Source organism: Balaenoptera ricei, chromosome 1 (genome assembly GCF_028023285.1).
Source record: "Balaenoptera ricei isolate mBalRic1 chromosome 1, mBalRic1.hap2, whole genome shotgun sequence".
NCBI lineage: Eukaryota > Metazoa > Chordata > Mammalia > Artiodactyla > Balaenopteridae > Balaenoptera > Balaenoptera ricei.
Window position 1 is genome coordinate 169,199,393 of NC_082639.1, and position 27,095 is coordinate 169,226,487.

Genomic DNA, 27,095 nt, shown 5'->3' on the forward strand with positions numbered 1-27,095 from the left:
TGCAACAGGATTCGTCTATTTATTGATATTAAGACACTTCCCAGCAGTAACTGCTGTAACAAGGACTCTAAAGGTAATAAAATGATGACAACATCATAGACAAAGCGTTGGGAACATTCCTTGCAGAGAAAATTGGCTTTTCCTCTCTGGCCAGAGTGACCAGGCGCTACAGGCCGTCCCGGGCGTGACCTCCCGGTCCTGAATATATGCGCCCCGTCATCCGGCTGGGCCCTCATAGGACTCCAGGCTGTGGGGCGAGGGCAGGGGCCTTCCCCAAGCCCCTCCCACATCTCGGAACCTTCCGCAGCTCCTCTGGACCGATTTCCCATGTCTCCTGTTGGTGAAGCAAGTGCTCACGAAGGGGTGAGCCACGGCCTGGTGACAAAACAACCAGCACCAAAAAGCTGTCCTTCCGCTTCACAAAGTAAACACAACACTTTTTTATTCTCTTTTTTTTTTTTTTTAAAGGAAAGAAAAGTCTCAAAAATATATGGCACTAGAGTGTAAAACTGTACAACTGCATCCAGTTACCATTTCTTCCAGCTTCCAGGCCACGGTGCCCAGGCTTCCCCTCAGATGTAGAGCTGATGGGAGGCCAGGGTGTCCATGAAAGGCCGTACCAGGTTGTCCGTGGAGAAGTAGAAGATCAGCCCGAACGTGATGGAGATGGGGAGGGCAGGCAACGCTTTCTTGAACACGGCGAGCAGCAGGAGGGTCAGACACAAACCCTGCAGGACACAAAGGTGAGGGGGTTGGTGGTGACCACGGGCGTGGACGGGGGACGGGGAGCAGTCAGTGATGGTACAGTGCCCGGGTTCAGGAGCCCTGGACACCCCGTCGTCTTCCCTGGTCCTCTCAACAGCTCTGTGAGGTGCCTGAGGGCAGGAGCTCTCATCCCGTAGCAACGCCCTGCACATGGACGGCTGAACCAGAAAGCAGGCCTCCTGACCCCTAGAACGGGGCTGCCACTACCAGACTACCTCCCCTGGCTGGCTGCTGTAGGGACGTGTGGCCTGATGGTGGGAAGCTTCCCCCAAGGGGACATATATTTATACAAGAACTGGACGGGCTGGACTGAAAGCCAGCAATGTTCTCAGCAGCTGACACCAAGGGAACCAAGATGCCATGTGACCCCCCCCACCCCGGGAAGCAGGCACAGTGGCTGCCTATCCTGTTCCCACCCCAGCCAATGCAGGCAGTGGCCCAGGGTGGGGACAGGGAACCAGAGTGTCTGCCCTATCCCTGGGGGGAGCAGGAATTCAGGGCAGACGATCCGGAAGTGGAGGAGCCTGGGACTTCTCTACCCCATCCCTGACACACACTGGGCAAATACAAAATGTCCAAAGAACTGGAGCCTCAGCCCTAACGTGCCACGTGCCACCCGGGGTTCACCAGGCAGAACACCGAGTATGCACCGTTCAGAGCCTCCACCTCTCCAATCGCCATAAGACGCTTCCCCACCATGTGTATCTGGCCATGTTAAGTGACATACAGGTCTCCAAATTTCACTGCTGGGGTTCAATGTGATGGGCCCCCGTCTCAAGTCCCAGGAGATCCCATGGGGATTCACAACCCCATGGTGCCTGGGTGGCATGGAGGGAAAACACACAGCCCTGGCTTCAGAGACTCGAGTTCAAATCATAGCTCGGCCCTCACAGCTTTGTGCCCACGGGCCAGGCCCTCAACCTGTTCCGTCTTCTGTAAATCTCAGGTCACCATCCCTGCCTCACAGGTGCCGTGAGACAAATGCATGGAGCGAGCCAAGACCTTGGCACCCGGCGCACAAGCTCAGTAATGTCAGAGCCCCTGGTCGCTCCTCCCCTGTGCTGTGCCTGCATCTGTTGATGACCAGAACCTCCTGTAAACCTCGGTCTCATCTTGAGGATCTTCTTGGCAACCCTGCCCAGCCCCTCCAAGGGATGACAGCATCTGAAAATTCCCCTGGGTTCCTGGGCCCCCCACCAGACCCTCAGCGGCCCCATTGCCCAGGGCTGGGCGGGGAGCATCCCCCAGCCCACTCACGATGAGGATGGCCACAAAGCAGGCCAGCGTGGTGTTCCAGTCCCCACTGCCCGTGGCTGCCGCCTTGCCCACCAGCACGCTGTAGAAGATGAAGTCTCCGAGGCCGAGCTTCACGCCCCCTGTGTGGTGGAGACAGAGGGAACCCATAGGTCTCGGAAGCCCCAGGAGGAAGCGGCAGAGAAGGCTGACCCCAGCCAAACAGCCCAGGTTCTCTGCCCAGCCCAGGGGCCAGAGTCCTGAGGAACGCAGAGGGCAGATGGGGTAGTGTCACTGCCCAGCTCACCTCACCTGGACTCTGGGACAAGGACTGGCTGCCTTGGAAAAACAGCAGCCAGTGGGAGAAAGGGGGAACCTGTAGCCTGAGCGACTTGCATTCTGGGCTGTGCAAAGCCAGCATTTCTGATAACCAAGTGCCAAGCACCAGTTTTACTCGAGTTAAGACAAGAGCGAATAAAATGCATTGTCCGGGGCTGATGGGAGGCTACCCAACTGGGCACTCAGTTTGAATTATAAATGCTTTTTAGGAAACTTAATTTCACTACTTTCAAGAACATGTACAATACCTGAGGTTCTCTGGAGACTCATGTCCCTCAAAAATAGGTAAATGTACACTGCAAATCAACTGAACTTCAATTAAAAAAATAAGTAAACATAATTTGTAACTAGTGTATCCACTACTAATAAGGAAACAAGAGCTTCTAGAATGCTTTCATTTGTTTCCTTTAGTACAACCGCCCTGTATGCTTGTTTATAGGATAATTTTATTCATCACCGACAATAAAAATGTTTACGAAACAGACTTGAATTGAGGAGGTCTGCATCAAGGAAACATGCTCTGCCCCGTCTGCGCCCCTCGCCTCCCTTCTGGGCTCCAAGCAAGAGGCACCTCACCTTGGTCTGTCCCTTCCTCCACGCCCCCTCTTCTCTGACTTCAGCTTCCTCACTTTGGCTCCTGCCTCAGCACAGAGCAAACACTCCAGTTTTGTCACCTTACAGAGGTGACTTCTCTTGCCGTGCTCTCTCTCGCCACTACCCCCACTCCTGCTTCCCTGCTCTCTCCCCTCCCTTCTCTCTTTTTCAATCAGTTCTTTCTCAAAGGAACTGCGCTCACCTCCCAGGCACTTCAGAGATCTGTGGCGGCAGGTCCCACATCCCCCAGCCAACGTGCTCTGGCCAGGCCACCGCCCAGCCCCCGTGGACACCCTCACGCTACCTGTCTGTCTCAGTGCCCTGTCCCTTGGCTGGCTACTCCCCGGGGTCCTCCACAAGCACCCTTCCCTTCATCCTGTAAACGTCACCCACGCTGTCCCTCTCGCTCTCCATTCCGACCCTACACCTTCCCTGGGTACCTTCTGGGGACCCACAGTTCTGACAACATGTATATCCTGGTGACTCCCACTTGGGCCTCCAACCCCGACCTTCCTGAGCATCCCTCCCCTTCGTGTGTCTGTGGCATCTCCATCTGATGTCCTGCAGAGCCTCCCACCTTCCCCCGTCACCCTCCACGCCTCCCTGCCCATCCCTTGCCCAGCCAAGTCCCGCCATTGCGTCCCAGGTATGTGGTGGCACCAGCTCCTCTCAGCCTGCTGCCTGAGCTGGGCCCTCATGGCTCTTCCCGCACCTGGTCCCCCAGCAGTCTGTGTTCCTTGCTGCTGCCCGGGATCTGTCTGGGATGCCGCTCTGCTCACTTCAGTTCCCTGCAACAAACCACTCACGGCTCCCCACAGCCTGCAGGATGAAGTTCGAGCTCCCGTGGGCGCTGCTCACCCTTAAAAGGCCTGGCCCCCAGCTGCCTGGGCCACCCAACCGCCCGGAGCTCCCTGAAGGCCTCCTCCTCTCTCATCTGAGCCTTTGCCAGTGCTGCTGTGTAACAAAGAATCTAACTGGCCTTTGTCCCTGGTTCCAGGAGGGAGACCAAATCCTTGGAATTTCCCCAGTAACAGGAGTGTCTTTGTTATTCAGGAGCCCCTTGGATCAATGCAAATGAGAGGATCAGGATGGCGCTGGTCACCAGAAAGACCACGTGGTTATGAGATAAGGGGGTTGGGACTCTGGGCCAGACCAACCTCTGGGGAGAAGAGGGAGCCTGGAGATGAAGTCCAGTCCCACGAGCAATGTGGCTCTTCATTTGACTGGTCCTGATTTGTACCCTTTGTACTAAAACTGTAATTGTAAGTTTAGTACTTTCCTGAGTTCTGTGAGTCGTTCTAGCAAATTTTCCAACCTGGGGGGGTTGTGGGAGCCCCCAGATTTGTAGCCAGTCGGTCAGAAGTGCGGGTGGCCTGGAGGTCCCCAGGACTTGCGGCTGGTGTGTGAAGGGAGGGTGGCCTTGTGGACTGCGCCCCGGTGGGATCCGTGCTGACTCCAGGGGCTCAGTGCCAGGCCTGGGCTGCAGCCTGGCAGCCTGTCTGCGGGGTGACTGCCAACTTGTCCTTCCAGGCCCACCTCGGCATTATCTTCTTCCCCATGTCTGCCCTGAGTACTTTAACCTCCCCCCGCCTGGGCTGCTCCCACGGGAACTTCTCAAGGGCAGAGGCTGCTTTAACCCTGCAGCACCTCCCTGTTCCCATGTGCCACGCGGCACATAGTAGGTGGTCCATAAATGTGTGCTAATGGAATAGCTATTTTAATCCCCTTGGGATCACAAGCATATGTTAGAACGTCTCTGGGTGCGTCTTCAAGACGGCCTTCCACACCAGCTCCCCCTGCTCCCAGACACCCGGGGCTCTGCCTGGGGGAGTCTCCACCCCAGCTCCACAGCCCACTGTCAGTCCCCTCAAGGAGCCGTGCTGCTGGCGCCGACCTGCCCAGCCACTGGGACGCCCGCCGGCCACGCAGGCGCACATCTCGCCGGCCACAGGCCTGCCCTTCTCCCTCATGGCCCTCCTCCCACGCAGCTCGAAACCCTCCCCCACCCCCAACGGCTCCCACTGCTCACGGGACACAGACCAGCATCCCCGTTTTGATCCAGAAGGCCCCTCAAGTCCCTGCCTGCCTCCCTGCCCCATCTCTGCACTCGGGTCTCAGCGTCCTGCCTTCACTTGCTCTAACTCACCGTGCCGTCTGCCTCAGGGTCTCTGCTCCCAAGGTCCCCTCAGCTGGAAACGCACCCCCGCTGTGCGTCCCCCTCTCCGAGTTCCAGTGGCTCAGCCTCTGGAGCTCAGCTCAGAAGTTACTTCCTCAGGCGACTTCCTCTGACCCCTTGAAACAGGTCAAGAGCCCCGTCAGTGCTCCCCATCACCCCGTGCTCTCCTTCACGGTCCTCCCGGCTCCGGGGAGGGCGGTCAGTGCCCACGCCCGCGTGGGTGCGTCCCCCAGAGCCGCATCCGCACGACCGCCCCCCAGCGCACAGCGGGCACACAGCTGGTACTCAGCCAACGTCTGTCACACGCGAGGTGCAGCCTGGGCGTAGAAGTCCCCGCGGCCTGCCAACAAGGCTGCGCCTTTGCAGGCTCCTCGACTTTGCGAAGCCACCTCTGATGTGAAAGGGGCTCCTCCCCACGCGCCCTCCTCCCCTGACCTCAGGGAGCCCCACCCGGGCCCACGCAGGCCATCTGGACACCTTACTTTCCTCCTCCTCCTCCAGCTCCTCCCCCGGATAGCCAGGCACGGGGGGCTCAAAGATTTCAGGGTACGAGGGCTCCCCCAAACTGTCATAGGAGTCCTCTTCTGGGTGTCCGGCGTCGTGTGAGCAGAGAGCAAGGGAGAGAGACAACAGCCCGTCAGAGGGTCCTCTGAGCCCAGGGCTCCCCTGCCCTCACCATCCCCCTACCCCCCCGCCACCATGCCAAGCCCGACCCAAAGAGGATTCTCCAGTCCACACAGCAAGGGAAGGGAAGGGAAGGGAGAGGAACGGGGCCGAGGCAGAGGAGCGCAGTCCCACCGCACTCGATCCCCAGGGCGTGTGTGTCCAGGGGGGCTGGTCTTCCCACCTGCCCCCCCGGTCCCCGTGCCTCCCGCAGAGGCCAGGCCAAGCTGAGCTGGATGTGGTGAAAAGCCACCCCCGATGATGAGAGGCTGTCAGCCCCCTGATACTCACCCATCTCTGGGTCGTAGGGGAGCTGAAGGGCTCCCTGAGAGGAGGGGTCCAACTTGGCCATGCCCACTGTCCACACCATGGCGGCTGGGGAGGGAGAAAAGGGTCAGGCCTCAGGCAGTACTACCTGTGGCTGCCCCCAGGGCCTGGGAGGCAGGCGGGCCAGCCTGTGTCCACAGAAAGCCTGCACGGGACCCTCAGTTCCTGTGGGTATTTGCTTATGCCCCACTGCTAGGGGGCCGCTGGGGGTCCAGACTCACTGACCAGGTGTGGGCAGGCAATGCTTCTTCCCGTCTTTTTCTGCCTCCTCACAAAAACAATGATAATGTTATTAGTGAACAAGTTTGGTGAACTAATTATGTTTTTGTTTTATTGTGGTAAAAAAACATGTAACATGAAATATGTCATCTTAACCATCTTTAAGGTACAGTTTAATAGTGTTAAGTATACTCACACTGCTGTGAAAGAGATCTCCAGAACTTTTTTTGTCTTACAGAACTGAAACGTTGTACCCACTCCCCATCCCCCAGCCCCTGGCAAGCACCATTCCACTTTCCGTTTCTATGATTTTGACTACCTAAGATACCTCGTATAAGTGGACTCATACAGTATTTATCTTTCTGTGACTGGATTATTTCACTTAGCATAATGTCCACAAGGTTCATCCATGTTGGAGCACGTGTCAGAATCTCCTTCCTTTTTCAGGCTGAATAATAATCCATTCTATGCATATACCACATTTTGTTTATCTGTTCATCCATCCACAGACACCTGAGTTGCTTGCATCTCTTGGATATTGTGAATAGTGCTGCTATGAGCATGGGTGCACAAAAATCTGTTCAAGATCCTGCTTTCAATCCTCTTGGGTCTATGTCCAGAAGCAGGACTGCTGGATCCTGTGGTACTAACATGTTCTCTCTCTCTGGCCTGGAAACTCTCTCCTGAATTCTTATCCCATCTCTCGAACTCTCTATCTGAACGTCCAGTGAGCATCTCAAACTCAACAAGCCCTAAACGCTCTCAACAACTGCCCTCCGACCCGCCCACCAGCCTTCTCCTTCTCAGTAAGCAGCAACTCCATCCTTTTTGTTGCTCAGGCCCAAAAAACTGACAGTAACCTTGACTCTCTTTCTTACAACCTGCACCCCAACCATCAGAAAATCTCGCCAATTCTGCCTCCAAAATGTCTGCAGAGTCCAAGCACATCTCAACGCCTCTACTGCTGCCCTGGGGCCAGACGCCAACATCTCTCTCCCGGATTATTATTCAGCCTCCAAACCTGGCTCCTGCTTCCACTCTTGTCCCTGATAGAAACTTCGCGGTCCTGTTAAAACGTAGTCAGGTCAGTCCACAACCTTCCAGTGGCATCACATCTCACTCAGCAATAGAAGCCACGTCCCCACCATGGCCTAACAGCATCTGACCTCCCCCGCTCCCCGCTGGCTCCCTCTGCCTGGCCTCGGGGCGCTCCGAGCACACCAGGCCCACACCCATCTCAGGGCCTTTGCACTTGCCGCTGTTCCTTCTGCCTGGAGTTCTGTCACCAGTTATTCCTAAGGCAGGTCTCTGGTCAAATGTCACCTATGACACAGGGCCCCCTTGACCACCTTCTGTAAAACAGCACCCCTCACTACCCTGGAGTCCTTCACGCCCCCCCGCTTTATCTTTCTATGGAGCTCTCACCTCCTGACTTCTGTTGGCCTGTTGAGTCCCTGTCTGCCTCCCCTCCTAGAATGTAAGCTCCATCAGAGCACAGAGATGGTGAGCGGAAGTCTGACACGGCTCAGTCTTTCCATACACGGTCTCTGCTCATTTTTTAGGCTGTGCCTGGAATGTGCTTTCTCACCCTGGGGCCAGGCCGCCAACGGCTCTCCACGACGAGCTCGGTTCTTCATTTGTATAGAGTGCCAACTCTAGCCATTCATAGACTGTTTCCCAGTGCGCCCTGCAGACAACTGAGCCCCAGAAATTCAGGCTCTCTACGTGAATAACAGAGGGGAGGGCATGAAAACCACAGCGCTGTGAGCTCCCTGAGGCCTGGGACCTTGTGGATCTTGTTTCCATGGCAACCCCACTGCCCAGCACAGCGCCCACCACAAAGTATGAATTTGATGCATGTCTGTTGATGCCTTTACAAGTACAAATCCCCAAGTGCACTGGCCCCGAGGCCAGCAGCAACCCCGAGGGCATTCCCTTCAGAGACTTCACTTCAACCAGCCACGAAGCTGTTGAGGCAGCCCAGGGAAAGGCAGGCGCACCCTCCCCCGCCAGACCCCCACCCTGAAGAGTCCCTCTCCAAAGTCCCTTATCAGGGGCCTGGAGGGCTGAGGCCTTGGGCTCATGGGAACGTGGCCTGTAGCCACCACATGCCACTGGAGCTAGGTGGGAGGAAGCTGTGGGGCAGGACCACATCCTCTGGTGCCCTCTTCCTGCTGTGACTTTCCAAGTTTCTTCCTGTCTAAGAGCAAGACACAGCCCACCTTCGTCTCGGAAGGTGGAGCCCTCCTGGGGTCACCGAGGCTGCCTCGTCTCCTTTCGTCAGGGAAAGGGTTAACTATCTCTTCATCACCTCTGAAAGCCATGTATGTATCATATACTCACATGAATATATCAGGGCAGGAAATATGGGCTCGTTTCTCTCCTGGGCAGTTTCTACCAGCATTCTCAGCGGCCCTTTGGGGCACAGCACAGCCACGAGATCTGGGAAAGCAAAGACGCCCTTGGCATGTTAAGAAACATGTTTACTCCCAAGCAGTCCCCAGAGAGGAACCAGCCCTCTAACACCAGGCGTCAGAGCGAGTGTGTCCCAGAGCCCCAGGACAAGGCTCTCAGACCACGCCCTGCTGCTCCAGCAATCCCACCCCCGGGGTTTCAGCCACGATCCCTAGAGCCTGCATTGGCTGGAGCCCACAGCTCCGGGGTCTGAGCGGGGTCTAAACAGGCTAGCTGCAAACAGGGAACTGCTGTGTGCCTCAGAGACCAGAGGATGGGCTTGAAGTCCCACTTCTCTGAGCCCCAAATTCCTTATCCTAACAACGTAAGAAGCAGTACTGGTGATGGTTATCACACTAATACAGTCGGCTCTCCATATCTCTGGGTTCCGTATCCATGGATTCAACCAGCTGTGGATCAAACATATTCAGAAAAATATCCCAGAAAGTTCCAAAAATCAAAACTTGTATTTGCTGCACATCGGCAGCTATTTACATATTGTTTATGTTGTATTATGCATTTAAGTAACCTAGAGATGATTTAAAGTATTCGAGAAGATGTACGTAGGTTATATGCGAATACTACATCATTTTATGTAAGAGACTAGAGCATCCTCAGATTTTGGTATCTGAGGGGGTTCTGGTACCAGTCCCCCGAGGATACCGAGGGACGACTATACTAACTGAAGAGCAGCTAACATTTTGGGTGCTCGTCATTTATCGGTACTGTGCCCAATCTCAGGGTTGTTCTGAGGAACAAATGACTTCCAGTGTGCAAAGTGCTTAACGGTGTGAGTGCTCAGTAAACATCTGCTGTTATTAGTAACCATGTCAACAGTCACGATTCCACAGGACCCCATTTGTTATTTTACAAAGGTGAACTTTCTAGAAAGGGGACCATCCAGGCCTCCTGGGGCAGGGGTGGGGGGAGGGGGGACTTCTCAACACCCATCACCCTTGTCCAGCAGTGAGGACTCAGCCCTGGACGTCGCTCCATGGCCCACCCCTGCAAGCTCATGGCCCACCTACCATACACAGAGATGGCGCCCAGGATAACCCACGCAGACCACTCCGGGAGGTACTTGATGAACACCAAGGCCATGAGCGCGCTGATCATGATGAGATAGGCCTGCTGCAGCACCAAGGGACCCTTCCAGTGGATGCACACCATGCCCACCGCCCCGAAGTTCCAGACGGTCAGGAACAGGGTGGGGTAGTCCATGGCCACATTGTAGGTCTTGAGCACTTCCCTGCGGGACCACAGTCAAGGCCGTGAGCTGGGAAACTCAGTGGAGATGTTAGACCCTGACACAGTTCAACACCCTTCCATCATTAAGTCCCAGCCTGGGTTCTTCCAAACTCTGGCTTCATTTGCTGACATCTCCTTCCCTGTTTCCATGAGCCCTACATGTAACCACTTGAAAAATTTATGAAACGGTGGGAAGTACCCCAACGTCTCATCCTTGGGCTGGTTCCCGTAAACGTGAGCCGGCACGACCCGGAAGACCCTCTGCCTGTGGAAAAGGTCCTTGGAAAAGTGTTCTCTCCTGTCCCTCCAGTCTCTTTGGGCCCCTGGGTCAGGCTGATGTCCCAAATCCAGGGCAAGAGAGATCCCTTTCCCCATAAACTAGGAGGCAGCCAGGCCCAGCCCGAAGATCAGAATGTAAATTTTGAGGGGTTTCTGCCCCTGAACCCCTCCCCCACCCCCCGCTGGGGTTCACAGAGAACCTCCTCTGTGATGGCTCTGCGTTATTTGTTTAAAATCAGGAACCAGAAGGAGACGTGTGGCCCAACTCGCAGCTCCACTCCCGTGTCGAGGAGGCCGGGCTCCTGGAGCAGCAACGTGGGGAAGGTGTGGAGACCAAGGGGCGCCCTTCCCTCCCAGGTCCTTCAGGCCCACCCGTACCACAGGGTGGGGGCCTCCTGAAGGACCCTGTTGCCCACCGGCTGCCACTCACCCAAGGTAGATGTAGGTGAAGAGGAACAGCAGCATCAGGGAGGACACGATCAGCCAGCCGTGGATGAACTAGGTGGAAACAGGCAGCATGACCGCAGGCCCCGGTCCTCGGGACTGACGCCCAGGCCTGGAAACCCTTCTTCCTTAGGCTCCTTCCTCCCTGACTATGGTGGAAGGCGGCCATTGTACAGATAAGGAGGGCACAGAAATTCAAGGAGTTCTCTCCAGGTAACCCAGCAAGCATACGAAGGAGCTGGAGCTCCTTCAGGTCTAAACACCTAGAACTCTACTCGTTCACTTGGAAAGGACACACCAGGCACATTCCACGCTCTGGAGATAAAGCTGGCAAGGTGTCTGCCCCCAGGGGCTGCAACCCGGTGTGAGGGCAGTGGGACAACAAACACACAGACACATGTTAGCATGAAGTGATAAGGGCTACGGAAAAAACCTTGGCTGGGTAAAGTGACAGGAGACCCACTGGGGTGCTACTTTATTAGACAGAGTGGTCAGGGAAGACTCTTGAGGCAGCCTGTTTAGAAGAGTCAGCGCGGGGAGTCACTGCCCACCTGAGGGCCTATAGACAGGTCTTCAGAAAGACACGTTCCTCCTCCCCTGGCCAAATAAGGGAGGGTGAAGGGCGAGGGTGGGGCTGATGCTAAACCAGTCCTTTAGCCAGCCGTCAGCGGCGTGGTGGTCACCGCTACCAGCCTCCCTGGAGGACAGACCCATCAGTCACCAGCTCAGGCCGCTGGGGACCTCAGCAGCCACCTGGTCTGTCTGCCATGCCGTGCGCACCACCCAAAGGGGAAGGGGCCGCCTCCGGAACGTGCTGACCCTCCTCATCCCACCTGGGCCTGCTCAGTCCACTGTCATCTCCTGCCCGCGTCACGGAGTAAATCTTACTGAACAGAGGGTCGAGCTGCCTCTTAACAGTCCCTGGGAGTGGTCGCGTGACACCTGCTGACCAGAGCGGTGCCAGCTTTTCACTGGCCACGCTCCTTCTAGCTTGTCCTTACGCGTGCTGTATCCTCTCCTCCAAACACAAAGCCCTCTACCCTGCTTCCTGCCATCCACGGCCATCCCTGCCCCAGTTACGAACTCTGCCTTGTTTATACAGGTAGCTATTTATTGAGAAGCTCCAGCTCTCGGACACTCCCTTCCCACCGCTCACCCCCATGGTCACCCCCAGATGGGACGGGGCTCATCCCTCTAGACGGAGCCTCCCCATCTGTACCTACCTGCTCCACAGATGGCGGCAGCCTAATATCAAGTGCTGCGCACGCCTGAGTGTGAACGGTTTTAAATCAGATAATGTCTAGTTCAACTTCCCTTCAGTCTTCAGGGTTTCAAAGCCTTCCTTGGGAGAAAAGCCTGAAACCCGTGCCTAAAAGCTTACGGATTTCTATGGATGATTTGGGCCACGTGGGACTCAACTCCCCTGTTCCTCCCTGGGACTGCCCCGCAGTGCAGGGGGCCCACCCGAACATCTCCCAGTGTTGGAAGACCTCGGCACAGCAGCTGTACATCTCCAGCCGAAAGGGAAATGGGAAAATAAAAATAAACTTGGAGGAGAAGTATCGGGTGAAAGGAGCCCAAAATAGAACATCTCATTTCTTCGGAAGGAGAAGCAAAATAAAATTAACTTATGAATGTGAGAAATAACCCTATGAACACTGCAAAGAGGAACTCAAGTAAGTGGGATTATGTGTAAGTTCAAAGGACAGGAGTATTAGGTAATCCATGGGGGGGCAGAGGTGGGGTGGGAAAGAGTACAGGCAAACCTCAGTGAGGTTAGGGTTGGGTTCTGGACCACAAGAAAGAGAGTACGCAAGAAAGTGAGTCACAAATTTTTTGGTCTCCCACTGCACGTAGAAGTTAACGTCTATACTATACTGTAGTCTATTAAGTGTGCAATATATAGCATTAGCATTATGCTAATTAGTATTAGCAATAGCATTATGTCTAAAAAAATTTTAAAACAGCATTAATTAAAAAATAATACTGGGGCTTCCCTGGTGGCGCAGTGGTTGAGAATCTGCCTGCTAATGCAGGGGACACGGGTTCGAGCCCTGGTCTGGGAAGATCCCACATGCCACGGAGCAGCTGGGCCCGTGAGCCACAACTACTGAGCCTGCACGTCTGGAGCCTGTGCCCCGCAACGGGAGGGGCCGCGATAGTGAAAGGCCCGCGTACCGCGATGAAGAGTGGTCCCCGTACCGCGATGAAGAGTGGCCCCCGCTTGCCGCAACTAGAGAAAGCCCTCGCACGAACCGAAGACCCAACATAGCCAAAAATAAGTAAATAAATAAATAAATAAAAAAGAAAAATAACAAGTGACAAGTGTTGGCAAAGATTTGGAAATAAAAAAATAATAATAATAATAATACTGTTGCAAAAATGGCACCAACAGACTTGCTCAATGCAGGGTTGCCACAAACCTCCAATTTGTAAAAAACGCAGTGTCTGTGAAGCCCAATAAAACGAGGTATGCCTGCACCAAAAATCAGGGTCTATTTTACAGAAAAAAAATGAACTCTGTTAAAAAAAAAAAAAAGAGCCAGGGTTGCTGCCAAAGAGGCACTGAGGTGTGGCAGGCAGGAGGAGGAGAGCAGGCGGACCGGCGCTCACCTTGTAGCAGCGGTACTTGTAGAGCACGACCAGGAAGATGGTCATGACGACAATGACGCTGATCATGATGAGGGTGTTGAGCACGGAGTTGAGGAGGCGCTGGCCCACCGAAGGTGTGTCCTCGGTGAAAGGTGTGTAGATGCTGAGGGAGGGGCAAGGGCTAGGTCTCTGTGCCCTGCCTGCTTACACGCCTCACCCCGAGGGAGCCTGGACCTGGGGGGCAGGTGCCCTGGGCACCCCTGCCCCGCAGCACCGAGCTCTGGCTGCCCTGGCGAGTGCTGCCCGCCATCCCCATGAGCTGCCCTGCCTTCCCGTCTCCTGGCTCCTGACTTTGGCCTATGACTGAGCCGATGTAGCCGCACGGAAGGGCCTGGCTGGCCTCACCAAGGCCTCCCCTGGCCCCCACACCAACTCAGCCCTCCCCTGGAAGTGCTTCTCCCTGCTGACCCCAATCCCCAGCTCTGGTCCAGGGAGACCCACCAGTTCCCTACATCCACTTCCTTATCGGCCCCATCCAGCCTAGGATGCCTCCGCCCCCCCTGCTTCCCCTACCCACACCCAGCGTAACCCAGGAGCTGCACAGGCAGCTAATAAACTCAGAAGGCAATTCACTGATCCCTCGCTCTGGACGTAGGGAAACAAACTGCCTGCGAAGTTCTCAGGGTCTCTTAACGTTCTTCACCCGAGCTGCTCTGAGTCCCCCAACAGACTACAAGCTTCCTGAGGGCAAGGGCTTCTTTCTCTACTCTTTTCATTAAAAAAACCATAAAGAAAATTTAACAAAAACTCCCTAAAAAAAAAAAAAAAGATGTTTAGAGAAGGTACTCAGCAGCAATTACCACAGGGAGGCTGGGGGAGGGAGCACAGGCAGCCCTCCCATTTTCCCAGGCCGCTGCTTCTGCCTGCGTTTTCTTCATTAAAATAAACAAAATCTCCCGTGCAAGGCTGGAAGTGAGCTAAGAAATCATCTGGTCCTCCTTGGTTTACATTCATGGGGATATGAATGAGAGGCCCAGAGAGAAAGCAACTTGCTCGTGGTCACCCAGTGACGGGTGGTACAGCCACACCCGGGACGGAGAGCTTGCCTCCTGCAGTGAGACCCAGCGTGCCGGAGCCCTGCCCCGAGGGTGGCAGGTGTTCCTCTAAGCCCTTTACATGGATTAACTCACTCAATTCTCCTGGTAACCTTGTTATCAAACCCATCATACAGATGAGGAAACTGAGGCCGAGAAAGGTTAGGAAAGTGCCCAGGCAGGTCACACAGCCAGGAGGCAGTGGACGGACCAGGGTGTGGACTCAGGCAGCTCCTCGGCCCTGCTCTTCACTGCTGGCATGGGGCCGCAGGTGCAGTGGCCAACACAGGCTGCACTCCCCTCCCCCAGCTCCTCCTCCCCCGCCCCGCCAAGCCCCCAACTCACAGCTGTCCATTCTTCTCCGTGTAGAAGCGCACGGACTTGATGGTGGCCACCACCACGATCATGCACAGCGTGACAGGCACAAATAGCATGATCACGTGCTTTGCCCCATATTTCAGGGTCAGCTCCTCCTCCAGGCCTGGTGGCCGCCCGGGGACCCCGCTGCAGGCGTAGCGGTCAGGGTCCTCCTCATGGTCCTCCTCGCTCTCCTGGCCTCTCTGTGGGAAACCACGCTGTGAGGGCCACGGAATGCCCTCCCCCGAGACCTTAGCGACATAGCGCATGGGTGTTTTGGAACCGGAAACGAGAACTTTGAATGTTGCTTTCCAGATGTAAGAGCCAGTCTATGGGCTGTAGTTTAGATGTGGGAGTGGTGGAATTGCAGGACATTTGAAAAGTTTACGAGGACGAGAGATTTAAGTTGGCACTGACCACCACAGATGCAGGAAGGGAGGCCGCTTTGCTGTGGAAGAGGACGGTCCGTTTAGCTGTGGAAGAGGACGGTCTGCAGAATGGGTCTGGAGCATGTCTAAAGATCCGTCCCCTCCCTCAGTATAGGGACTCAGGATGCCACTCAGTTCTGTTCACACGGCCACACTAATTTGGCAGGCCAGGTGATAGGAGGAGGGCAGAAATTAAACACTGTTGGTTGAAAAATCACAAACTAGAATGGTCAGCACACATGGGGACGTGGGGACTCTCTCTGATTGTGAATAAGACACTGGGAATTTGCAGAGGAAGAGATTACTTTGAACTTTTTGCACCCCGTCCCGCCCCCCAAAGCAAGCATGCAAGATTTGCAGCTCTGAAGCAAAGGGGCTAACTGGGCATCAAGCATCTGGGAGGACCTGGGTTACATATAAATGAGGAGGCAGCGAAGGAGGACAGGACGCCTGCCAGGCGCTGGCACACACTGATCTGCAAGGATTTGTTTTGGAATTGTGGCAATTCAGGATCATTAGCTGCTTTGTTAATTACATTAACAGCCAAGACAAAGCCAAATGAAACAAAAATCATAAGTGGCTGTTGTTTGTTATCAGTTCTTTGCAGAGAGAATTCCACCTATATATTCATCTAAGAAAGGAAAACTGTTAATGAACAGGAACTGAAATAGCTGAAATGCACAAGAACTCCAGGAGATAAAAGACAAAGCCACTAGCAAGAAACGGGCTAAGGAGTAGCTGTGCAGTGGCCTTGAGCTGGTGAGATCTCTCTCAGAGCCCAGAGGAGGATAGGAGAAGTGAGCTCAAGTTTCAGCAAAGGGAAATAAGGCTGGCTGGAAGAAAAGATTACTATAATGGCAAAACGAAGAATGGAATTTAGGCAAATTCAGATGTTGTTTTACCCTGATGAGAAGGGAGGTGGCTTGGCTAGATGACTCTCCCAAGTATATCCTCCACTTCATACTGTTGCAATCTCCTGCCCTGCGGGCTGCAGAGGTAAAATCGCAGTGCAGCCCACCCCTCCTGCTATGGGCTGAATGTTTGTGTCCCCCAAATTCACATGCTGAAGCCTAACTCCCAATGTGATGGTGTTAAAAGGTACGGCCTTTGGGAGATGATTAGGTCACGAGGGGGGAGCCCTCACGAATGGGATTCGTGCCTTATAAAAGGGGCCCTAGAGAGCTCCCTCACCCCTTTTGCCAGGTGAGGACACAGAGAGAAGACAGCTGCCTATGAACCAGGAAGTGGGCCCTCACCAGACATCAGATCTGCCGGCACCTTGATCTTGACTTCCCAGGCCCCCAGAACGGTGAGAAATAAACTTCGGTTGTTTGTAAGCCACCCAGTCTATGGTATTTTTGTGATAGCAGCCTGAATTAACTAAAACACATCCCCAGCTCAAAAGTCAAACATGAATCAGGTAACCTCTTGGTGACCATGTCTGGCCATCTACCAAAAAGGTTCCCTCTAGCAGTTTCCTCCTACCATCCTTTCGTCTCTGCGCTGCCTGTCCTGGCATCCAAACTCACTCTCAGGTTCCTGTGGAAATAGTAACCTGCACTAGGAAGGTAAACCTAAGGGGCAGGGCCAGGATGGAGAGAATCACTCAGTCCATTGCGGAGTCGATCTGTAATAGGCTGTGTCTGTGCAGAGTCTACTCTCAAGCCTTCACAGACCTAGGATCCACCATGGTGGGCCACCCGCCCTTTTGGCCAATTCTCACCTTTCCTTTCCCCTCCCTCCCACATCAGGGAATGCCTGATTTCTGGCCACTAGGACCCCAGGGACCTGTCCGGAGGCCTTGGACTGCTGGTGGGAACCTACCCACTGGGCGGCACCCTCTCCGTTCTCCAGGGCCTGCCTGCCTTCCTGGCAGGAGCGCGGCATGGGGCTCTCAGCTGACATCAGGGACGTCCGCTCGTCACACACTTCTTCCTCGCTGTCAGAGGCCATGAATGTGAGCATGACCCTACCTCCGAAAGTGCCTGGAAAAGGAGCACAGGGGACCTCGTTCCACTCTCCTGCGAGGCAAAGGCCGCGGAAGGTGAGAGGCGGCCTTAAGACCTGCACACAGGTCCTGCCCGCAATGACCACCCAAGACGCGCTTGTCAAAGGACTGCTATAAAGCAACAGTCCCCAGGAGCCACTAATGAGGCTGCAGCAACCTCGAGAGGGACTGGCTAGAGGAGATCCAGGCCACAGGGGGCAAAACCCCCAACTAGAAATGTCAGAGCCACTCCAAACTGTCAGCACACTCACTCATTCAATCAACAAACATCTGTTCAGCACCTATCGTGTGCCAACGACACTTTTGTCGTAAAAAATTAAAAACCAACCATCCAATGTGACAAATTATATAATCCAGGTGTTCACCAAGAGGTACAGAAGCACAAAGAAGGGACTAAAACGCAGAGATCAGGAGTGTTTTCTGGAGAAGATAACATCATTTGATGGAGACAGCTTTTCCCAGGTGGGAGGGAATGGCAGAGGGCGTGAAGAATGTTCCAGCCTGAGCCCAGCACTGCCGGGGTTGGGGTGGTGATGCTGTATGCTGTGGAGGTGTGAAGGGTCTCTGGTGCCGAGTTCAGGAGGTGTGCTTCATCCCCCAGGACAGAGGTGACAGATCAGATCTCTGGTTAGAAATATCAGTCTGGCGACTGACTGAAAAAGGAGTAAAAAGAAGGAAAGGTGACCTCCCTGGAGACAATTGTGGGAAGTGAAGAGGGCCTAAGGTGGCAAGAATAGATGGGAGTAAGGAGAGAGAATCCAGAAAGGGTAGGAGGTAGACAGACAGGACCAGATGTGGGGGACAAAACGGGACAGAGTCCAGGACTACGGCCAGACAGGGAGTAGGATGGGGAAGGCGGGAGAACAAGGTTTCAGAGGAAAGACTGTGAATTTGATCCAGGAATCTGCTGAATGTAAGTGGGTTAAAAGGGGGAAGATGCCTGGGAGGCAGCTGAGTGCAGGGGCCTGAGGTGGAGGGGAGGGAGATGAGAGTCATGAGTTTAGAAGTGGTGGCCACGGGAGCAGTGAGCTGAGACCACGAGAGGCGAGCGTGTGTGTGTGTGTGTGTGTGTGTGTGTGTCTGTGTGTGTGTGTGCTGGGGAAGTACAGCTGAGCGTGGGACCCACAGGAAAAAACAAGGCTGAAGGGACCATACGGGAGGGAGCCTGTCCCCCGGGACTGCTGTGCCGCAGTGCTGTGGACAGGGCAGCACCACCGGGAAGCCGGGGCAGCCCGAAGCCCTACCAACATCCTGGGCAGGTCAGCTGGGCTAGCAGCAGGGCCAGCTCCCCCAGCACCTGCTTCCTGGGACCCTGGGGCAGCCTCACGCCACTCGGCACAGTCAGGTCTGCTCTCAGCTCAAAGTTCATCTCCACGTCAGTTGCCCCCAAGAATTTATGATTTTCAAGTGGGGCAGGCAGGTTCCTTCTACTGAGTCAGCCCCAGTTCTGTTCATCTTGGCAGGGTCCGAGGCTGCTGCTTTCTTTGAAGACAGTGCCCCAGGCTGTGGCCTGGATTACTACCCAGCTGGACTTCAACTCCATCCCCAAGTACAGGCCCACGGCAGGGCCTGACTCTGCTCACCCCACAGACTCGGGCCCTCACAGAAGGCTCCCCCGTGGCTCTCACAGGGATTTCAGAATGAACAAGCTAAGCTCCCCAGGGCTCAGCAGAGATAAGACAAGCACAGGAGTGACAGCAGTAGTGACATCAGTAGGAAGTAAAGTACAGTAGCTGCCAGGAGGGGTGACGAGGGCGCTGTGCTACTGCAGTTATGACTAAGGCGGGGCAGGCGGGGGGAGTCTACCAGCTGCCGGGGGCAGATGTCTCAGATCTCCAGGAGAAAGAGCGACGTGAAACGGGCCTCGAAGGTTAGGAATATCCTGCCAGGCAGAGACTGAAGGAGGTGGGGCACCTGGAAGTAGCCTCGTAACTAGATGGTGGGATGGGTGACCGGATGGGGCCGATCCTGACAACAGCCAGCAGGCTGATGTGGCTGAAGCGTGGGGACCAGGGAGGCAGCGGTGGGAGGTGGGACCATCCCAGGGAGGGGCGTGGAGGCCTGACCGGGGAGGGGGAGCTGAAGCTAGCAGAGGGGGCCAGCCAGGGTTTTGGTGCTGAAGAGGGCTGTGACCAGAGTGCACTTCGTGGGAGCAGAGGGCCAGCTGAGCCCTCCTGCCTCTTCCCGGAAGCCCCCAGGACTAGTGTGGCCTAGGGCCCAGGAGGCGGATCTGCTCCTCAGTGCCCAGGCCTGGGACCAGCAGAGTCTACCTAAGAGCCCAATTTGAGGGGACACGGCTTTGCAGCCCCACAGGCTGTGAGACCTTGGGAAGTTCTTAGCTTCCTTCATCTGCAGTAACGGTAACGAAAGAAACTACTTAATGGAGACCCAGGAGGGAAAACTTCAAAGCGCTCCTCCTCTGCAAGGCGGGGCCCCGCCAGATAAATCCCAAACAGACACCTGCCTGGACCCAGGAGATCCCCTCGCTGCCCACTCTGGCAACGGTGAGTCCATCCTTACTCAAAAAGGGGTACCCGCACACAGAGCTGGCTGCATTTCTTCAAGCTAAACCAGGACATTCCAACTGGAGCAGTGCAGTGGCTCTTTCCATACTTTATTCTGTAGCACGTCAGATTTGTCTGGGGCGTGAATTAATAATTTAGTTACGATCTCACTCCTTCTATTCTTCCCACGCCTCTGGAGGGCCTGTGATTCGTCTTTACCGTGACTGGAGGGGCAGATCAGGAGTCCCTGCATCTAAACGGCAGGGCTGCACCCCCAGGGCAGAGGGCAAGCTCACCCTTCAGAACCACAACGGCCGCAGCATCCTGGCTGCCTCTTCCCCTAGTAGGGAAATGGGCAAACAAGGAGTGAAGATGCTTCTTGGAAGGAGAAAGGGAGCTACGGGGCGGGTGCGGGACAGAAAAGCACGGGACCCGGATCAAGTAAAGTCCTTCCAATTTCCATTTCCTCAGCCAGTCACCAGATCCCAGGAAAGCACTCCTGCCTCCCAAAGTCTGTGAAGGACGCGCCCAGGGAGAGTGAGCTTAAAAAAGGACTGTATCCCTTCCATGCGGCATTGCAGTGCACAGAGGCAGGAAGTCAGAAAACTACAAAACATGCTTTTCCATCCACCGCATGTAATTCATGGCCTCCTCACCAGAAAACAAATGCTCCCTGAGCAGATTCCTTCCCTCCTTGCGCTCTGCCCAGGACTCCCAGAAAACCAGGGCACAGAGGGGCTGCAGCAGGGAAGAGCTGGTCTTGGCTGTGGCTCTAATCACAGCCCTCTGTGCCTGGTGGTCATGAGCCCAGGTGGAGGTGCCTCTCGCAGCTCCTAGCACCTGAGGGCACGGCTTAGGACTTTCAGAAAGCTGTAAGATGCTTGAGATGCTCAAAGTGGTCCAAGCCACCTGAGGGGTGGTGACAGAACAGCTGCTGAGCACTCACTATGCACTAAACACAACAGTCAGGTACGAGGTACTGCTATCCTCCTCCATTTCACAGATGAGGAAACAAGATTTAAAAAGCGATAGGTTCAAAGTCATCCTTGGACCTAGGTAGTCAGGTTCTGGGCTCTTAAACGCTACGCTAGGGTGCTTAATTTAAAATGCAGATCCTAAGTTCCATCCTGGCCAGAGGTCCAGGGATCTGCATTTTGAGATGGTCCCTGGGCAATTCTTAGGCTGGTGTTAGACCTTCCCTGGAGCTGCTGCCGAGTAACCAGATGCCCCAGCCAGGGCCCAGACTTGGTACTGGAAGTGCCCAGTTACAGTTCCCCTCCCTGTCGCAGGGGCAGGGCACCTCGCTCACCGACCTTGGCACACCTACTGCTCTGTACAACTTGCTCACTGAATGGGGGCGTGAAAGAACGCACCGTCCTTTCTCCTGAATACCCTGTGCCCGGTCAGAGAGCCACTGGGGAGGCACATGGGCAGGAGATTTTCAGACTAGGAGAGCCACAGGGGGAGAAGAGAGTGGTCTGGCTGAAAAAGTCCCCAAGCAATGCCCACCTCGAAGGAGGGTGTGGTAAAACTGGGGCTCAAGCGTTGCTGGTGCAAACTGGACCAGCCTTTCTGAAGGCAGTAAAAATCGAGGGCTTTAAAAACATTCATACTTTTTGATCCTGAAATGCTACTTCTTGGAATTTGTCCTAAGAAAATAATAAAAGATTTACATAAAAACATGGTTGTTGCATTTATAATTTTTTTTAAAAAAGTGAGAATGACCAAGATGCCTGACTCTGTATGATAATACATCCATTTGATGGGGTCTAACATATGACTACTAAAGATCTCACTTCAAAGAATATTTACTAAAAAAAAAAAAAAAAAAAAAAGAATATTTACTAACATAAAAAAACAAGATGTTAAATCTAATGGATATAAAACTTGACATACATAATTATCTGAATTGTCTTAGAAAATGCATGTATATGAAGGATTGGCAAGAAATATTACAAAACATTAAAGGTGGTTATCTTTGGATAGTGAGATTGTGGGTGATACTTTATATTTTTCTGCATTTCTCAAAGCTTCTATAATAAACATGGATTGTGCCTGGCGTTTTTTGTAAAGTTATTAATTTTTTAAAGGGAAATAACACGTATCAACATTTAGACAGATTTTCTTCCATCCCGCCTTCTCCCACATCCTCTCTTCCTGGACTTGGGGGGGAACAGATGGACTCAGGAAGCCGCTTTTACACCTTCTCCTAACCCCTCCTATTACCTGGTTCCTGAAGGAGAACAGAGCAGCTGGGATGTACTCCTTTTGCTTCTAAGTTGGAATTGAAGACTGATGATACTCTGCAATCCTTGGAGGGAAAAATCACCACTCAAATGTATGCAGATAAACAACCTTCTTGCTAGATGTTTGTCCACATCAGAGCACCAGTGACGCCAAGAACTCCTGCGGGGAGGCTGACTCACAGGCAGGTGCTGGTGGGACTGGGTGACTCTCCTACTGCTGATGTCAAATCCTATCAACCACACAGCAACCGGCTCTCCGTTCTCTCTGACAGAGCAGCGGGAAAATGCAGAGAAGCTAAGGGGAGGAACAGGTGCCTAAGACTGCATTCTGGAAACCCTTTCCAGAACAAAGCACTGTGGCTGAAAGCTCCTTGGATTAGGATGTAAAATCAAACAACCAAAGAAGCCACTGCTCATCCCCCCCCACCACATTAATCAGCTGAATGGGATCCAAATGCTGAATGAGCCAAACCAAGGGAGTCTGACCCAGAGAATTTCCCCAACCTTGCTTATGTCAGCAGTTCCTGCAATTATTATAGAAACCCTGGTGACCCAATTTCCTCAACCTGATTTTCATTTCAGACAAATGCAAAGGTTTTGACCTTAAAATTTAAGGCCAATGGACCTAAGTAGGAAATCGATTCCTACCTAAGTAGGAAATCGATCTTTAAATGTCATAGTAAACACCAGTGCCTCATGCAAAAAGATGGAAATTTCGGCTCCAAAAGAAAATTGGGAGTCACTGCACTTAAGACAAACAGGTGGTCAGCAGAGAAAGGCTTGGATCCGGGTACTTGTTTTCTTGTTTTCACAGGCCTAACTGAACAGTGCCCCTCACTTTCTTTCATTATTGAAGGATAGTTGACTTCCAATATTACAGTAGTTTCAGGTGTACAACATAGTGACTTGATAGTTTTATAGATATTCCATATAATGTTATTGCAAAATATTGGCTATATTCCCTGTGCTGTACATTACATTCTTGTATCATTTATTTTATACATAGTTGTTTGCACCCCTTAATCCTCTTCCCTTATCTTGCCCCTCCCCGTTTCCTTCTCCCCACTAGTAACCACTGGTTTATTCTGTTGGTCTGTTTCTGTTTTGTCACATTTGTTCATTTTACTTTTCAGTGCTCCCTCAAAGAGGGTGGCATTGGTTTTAAATGGGCCTCTTTCTATGGTCACACGGCTACTTCACAGAGCTCCCATGACCCCTGGGGGGTTCCCTGCCTTCGCTCATACCAGGGAAGAATTTCCTGAGCTGAGGAAATTCCCTTAGAAATTCCCACAGCTTGCCTGCCTGTCTCCCCCGACCATGTACTGGCCCTGGCTGACCTTCATCCACCTGTCCATCCACCCTGCCCATACTCTGATGCACATCACTTGCCAGATGGCTCTCCCCAGCACAGGGAGGTGGCCTCGGCCGGAGCCAGGGCCTGAGTCCCACAGGGAGGCCCTGAAGTCCCACTCCGCCCTCCCAAGTCACAGGCCCCAGGCGACCCTATGGGGCCTCCTGAAACCTTGATCCAGGCTCTAGATTTACCTCTGTCTGCCCTTTCCTACTCAGAAGTTCCCAGGAAACATTTTCTCTCATTTCCTGAAGGAGCCTGGAAAAGGGGCGGTTTGGAAGTGGCAGAGGGAAGCTGTGAAGGTAGCCACCGTTGAGTAGGGCCCAGAAAAAATTGTGGGTTTTTTTGGTTTGTTTGTTTGTTTTAATGAGAAGCAGTAAGCCAGTGGTCAAAAGCTGAGCCTTAGAAACGGACAGAGTTCCAACCAGCCAGCTGACTGATGCAAACCACACGCTGCGACAAGTGGCCCACACACTCGGGCCACTTCACATGGCCCCTGTCCCCTTCTGTAAAAAGCAGGAGAGGCACACTTTGCAAGATTACTGTAAAAACTAAAGATAATGTGTAAAGTGTCTGGCACAAAGCTCAATAAACGGTAGTTATAATGAAGATGAAATAAAGGCAGGGGACTCAGTGAGAAAGGATAACAGAAGCCTGTTGATGGCCCTCTTGGAAAGCTACCATCTGCTAAACCACCAGACACACGAGTTGAGCACCAAGGTCACGCCTCATCCAGGCCCTGGGTGTTTCCACTTTAGCCCCAGCCCAGGGCACGCTGGCAATGTGAACATTCTGTCAAACAAAGGGGCAAGTCCGTAGACTGATGTCAGAGCTGGCAAGGACCTTAAAGGCCATCCGGTCAGCACCCCATTTTCCATTTAGGGAAACTGAAGCCAAGAGGGACAAAAGGACAAAAGGTTAAGGGCCCATGACCAGAATCCACAGTTACAGCTCAGGTCTCCAAATTACCAACAAGGAGCTCTTCCCTGCTGCTCAAAGTACTTGTGAGGGTCACATACTCAGTGGCCCAGGGCCATAGTCACACAGGTAGCCTACAAAACACAGATGAGGTCAGGATATGTCTCAGCAGATACGGTACCGCAGAAAGTGAGCACCCTTTAATTTTTCTTCCCACTGCTCCAGAAGACTGTATTTTAGCAAAGACAAATGAGCAACCCATTCTCCCAGGCAACGAAGAAACTGGACAGAAATGATCTCCCTTCCTCACATCTGGTCCTCCCTTAGGATCAATTTGAAATTACTTTTCCCCAGACTGTAATAACACAGCAGCCTCACCACCTCCAGGTCAAGAAGCCAACACTGACTACACAGGGCTTGAAGCCCCTGTCAGATCCAGCCAGCTCAAGGTGCGGAGAACCTCTCAGGCCCTGGCCAGGGGCAGTGCGGAGGGTGTGCCAGCCTCAGAGCCCCTGTATTCCACCCCCAGCCCCACCCCCAGCTGCTGCAGTCCAGGAACAGGTGGAAGTACTGGCAGAAACATTTGTTGTCTTGCCAGTCCCCAACTAAACAGTGTCTAAAAGTCAAATCAACAGCTGAAAAACAGCCAAACATGTCTTCAATAGAAACATAATGTGACCTACACACACACTGCTTTGGTTTCTTTATAAAAAAAATTTTTTTTTTTTTTTTTTTTTTGCTTTGCCAGGTAGCTGCTAATGGAGACCACATAACAATGTCCTGGGCGGTAGTGCAGTGACATGGGTAGGGCGTGAGTGTGGGAAGCCTGCTGTGCAAAAACTCAAAAGGTGAAGGAGACACAGACAGCTGGGTTCAAATCCTGGTGCTCACAGTCACGGAAGCCACACAATAGGACAAGCCGCTTGTCTCCCTGAACCTCAGTTTCCCCTTCCGTAAAAGGGTAAAACTAAGAACGGCTTCAGTGTGACTGATGCTCTTAAGACAACTGTGACAACTACTGTACAAAATGGCTTTTTATTGTATATGACAAACGTAAGTTATGTTATTGTCATTATTATCATCAGTGACTTAGAGAGAGGCCAAGGTAGGTGGGAGCCTCTCATTTGGCAAAGTCCGGGGGTGCAGCGGGGCTGTGAGTAGCCACAGAGGAGCTGGGGGAGAGGGGCGACGGGCCCCCAGGCACATCTGAGCGGCAGCCCCTGGCCACGCTCTTCCTTGTCCTCCTCTTCCTCAAACAGACAGGCTCAGGGCATTCACCTCCCATGCATGCACATGTCAGACTCTAGACTTGGTGCACGGATACTTCAACACCAAACGATACAGAATTTTTCCTAAAAACCTGACACAACATCCATCCCACTCCACAGCAACATTCCACCAAGCCCCCCACCTCCAGCCTCTGCCCTGAATGCTCCCCCTCGCACACCCAGGGCACAAACCTGGATGGCCTGCCTGATGGGTGGCTGAAGCTGCAACTCTGAGCTGGAGACAGGACCCGAGGCCCTTTCACCAGCCGGGCTCAGAAAACACCGCTGCTAACACATTTCCCTGTCCCACACAGCCACATTCACACAGAGGGGAACCTGAGGCTCACACACCAGAAGCAGCTTTATACGAAGCCTTGTAACTACTGCCAAAGGTCTTGGCTGAAGTCCTTGGAGACTCAGGTGTCTACAGAATGGGGTCTATGTAGAAGTCAGGGGCATCCATACCGGAAGCCGGGGTCTGTACCGATCAGTTACTCTCAGGACAGGCTGGCAACCCAAGCTGTCAATTTTGGGTCAGGTTGGCTCTGCAATCGTTCTGGATGGGATGGATCCTCTCAGGTTCTCCGTCTGGAAATGAGGATGCAGGTACTGCACCAATCCACAGTTCGTACCGTAAAAAGGGAATACTCATTAAGTCACAGACGGGGGCATTTCATCCAACTGTCAAAGGGCTGAGGTCTAGTCCCAGGGCTGGACAACAGAACTAGAGTCCAGGACAACGGGTTCTAAGCCTCGCTCTCATATATCCGACCTGCGTGACCTTGAACAAAGTCACTTTAGCTCTGTGGGCTGAGTTTCTTCACTGATAAAATTTGGGATGGGAACTAGCTTCTGTTTCGGGCTTCTTCAGCTTCAAAAACTAGATTCTGCGAGTCTCCTCGCAGCTGTAAATGCCTGATACAACGGCCAAATACCGCTGATAACGAAACTGGGGTCTCCAAGTCCGGACCTGAGGTCCTGTTCCTCACGTACGCGGGAAGACCTCCGCCTCCCCTCCAGCCCCCGCCAAGCAGTGCCCGGGCCGGGTGCCACAGGCCGGCAGGACTGGGCGCCCATTAGGTGCCAGCCAGGAGAGAGGAACACAATGCCGCGTCCGCACGCCTTCGAGACCCACGTGCACTGCTCCTTTAAATGCCCCGGCCCTTTAACAGCTCGCACCGCGCCCACCCCGGCGGGGGCTCCGGCGGCCCGGTGGACCGGGCCCTGCTGAAGGCCCGAAGCCTGCGGCCCCTCCCCGCGCTCCTTCCACTCCCCAGTTCCGGGCCGGCCCCCATAGCCGCTGTCCCGGCGCCCTCCCCTCCCCGGCCGCTGGGGCCGCAGCCCAGGAACCCGCCAAGGGGCCGCGACCGGCCGCCGCAAACGGCGTGCGGAGGGCAGGGCCCGGCAAGCGGGTTGCGGCTCCACCCCGTGCCCTTCGAGCCGCGGGAGACCGGGCCGCGACCCGCGCGCGCCTTCCAGCCCACTCACCTGCTCCGCCGCGGCGCTCCGGCAGTGTTTACGCAGCTGGCAGAGCGCCCGCCGGACCCGGCGCCGGCGCAGACCCCGCCCCCGGCCCCGCCCCGGCCCC

The 27,095-nt window shown here is 53.9% G+C and overlaps 1 protein-coding gene across 6 annotated transcripts; it reads right to left on the minus strand.

The window, feature by feature from the left end:
- PSEN2 (presenilin 2) lies at positions 1–27,076 on the minus strand. 6 transcript variants are annotated; one of them, XM_059941434.1, is made up of 12 exons: positions 26,996–27,069; positions 25,973–26,116; positions 17,037–17,197; positions 14,773–14,987; positions 13,355–13,496; positions 10,728–10,795; positions 9,799–10,019; positions 8,660–8,758; positions 6,062–6,145; positions 5,590–5,691; positions 2,023–2,141; positions 1–728 (listed from the first exon to the last, which is right to left on the minus strand). In XM_059941434.1, the coding sequence occupies exons 3-12, from the start codon at positions 17,175–17,177 to the stop codon at positions 573–575; spliced, it is 1,347 nt and encodes a 448-aa protein (XP_059797417.1). In that variant the 5' UTR covers positions 17,178–17,197; positions 25,973–26,116; positions 26,996–27,069; the 3' UTR covers positions 1–572. The 6 variants fall into 6 exon arrangements, 5 of the variants coding, with proteins under 5 accessions (XP_059797417.1, XP_059797442.1, XP_059797409.1 ...); XM_059941459.1 differs by having other exon boundaries at positions 5,590–5,688; positions 25,973–26,095; positions 26,996–27,046; XM_059941426.1 differs by having other exon boundaries at positions 25,973–26,095; positions 26,996–27,046.
- Between the last annotated feature and the right edge of the window lie 19 nt (positions 27,077–27,095).

What these genes read in the sequence shown, in the direction of transcription:
- PSEN2 (XM_059941444.1), bottom strand. Translation starts at nt 17,177, where the DNA reads ATGCTCACATTCATGGCCTCTGACAGCGAGGAAGAAGTGTGTGACGAG. An exon ending in ACGGAGAAGAATGGACAGCT is followed by an intron (nt 13,497 to 14,772) that starts GTGAGTTGGGGG and finishes CCCCTCCCTCAG; the next exon opens with CATCTACACACCTTTCACCG. An exon ending in GCTGGAGGAGGAGGAGGAAA is followed by an intron (nt 2,142 to 5,589) that starts GTAAGGTGTCCA and finishes TCCACCACACAG; the next exon opens with GGGGCGTGAAGCTCGGCCTC.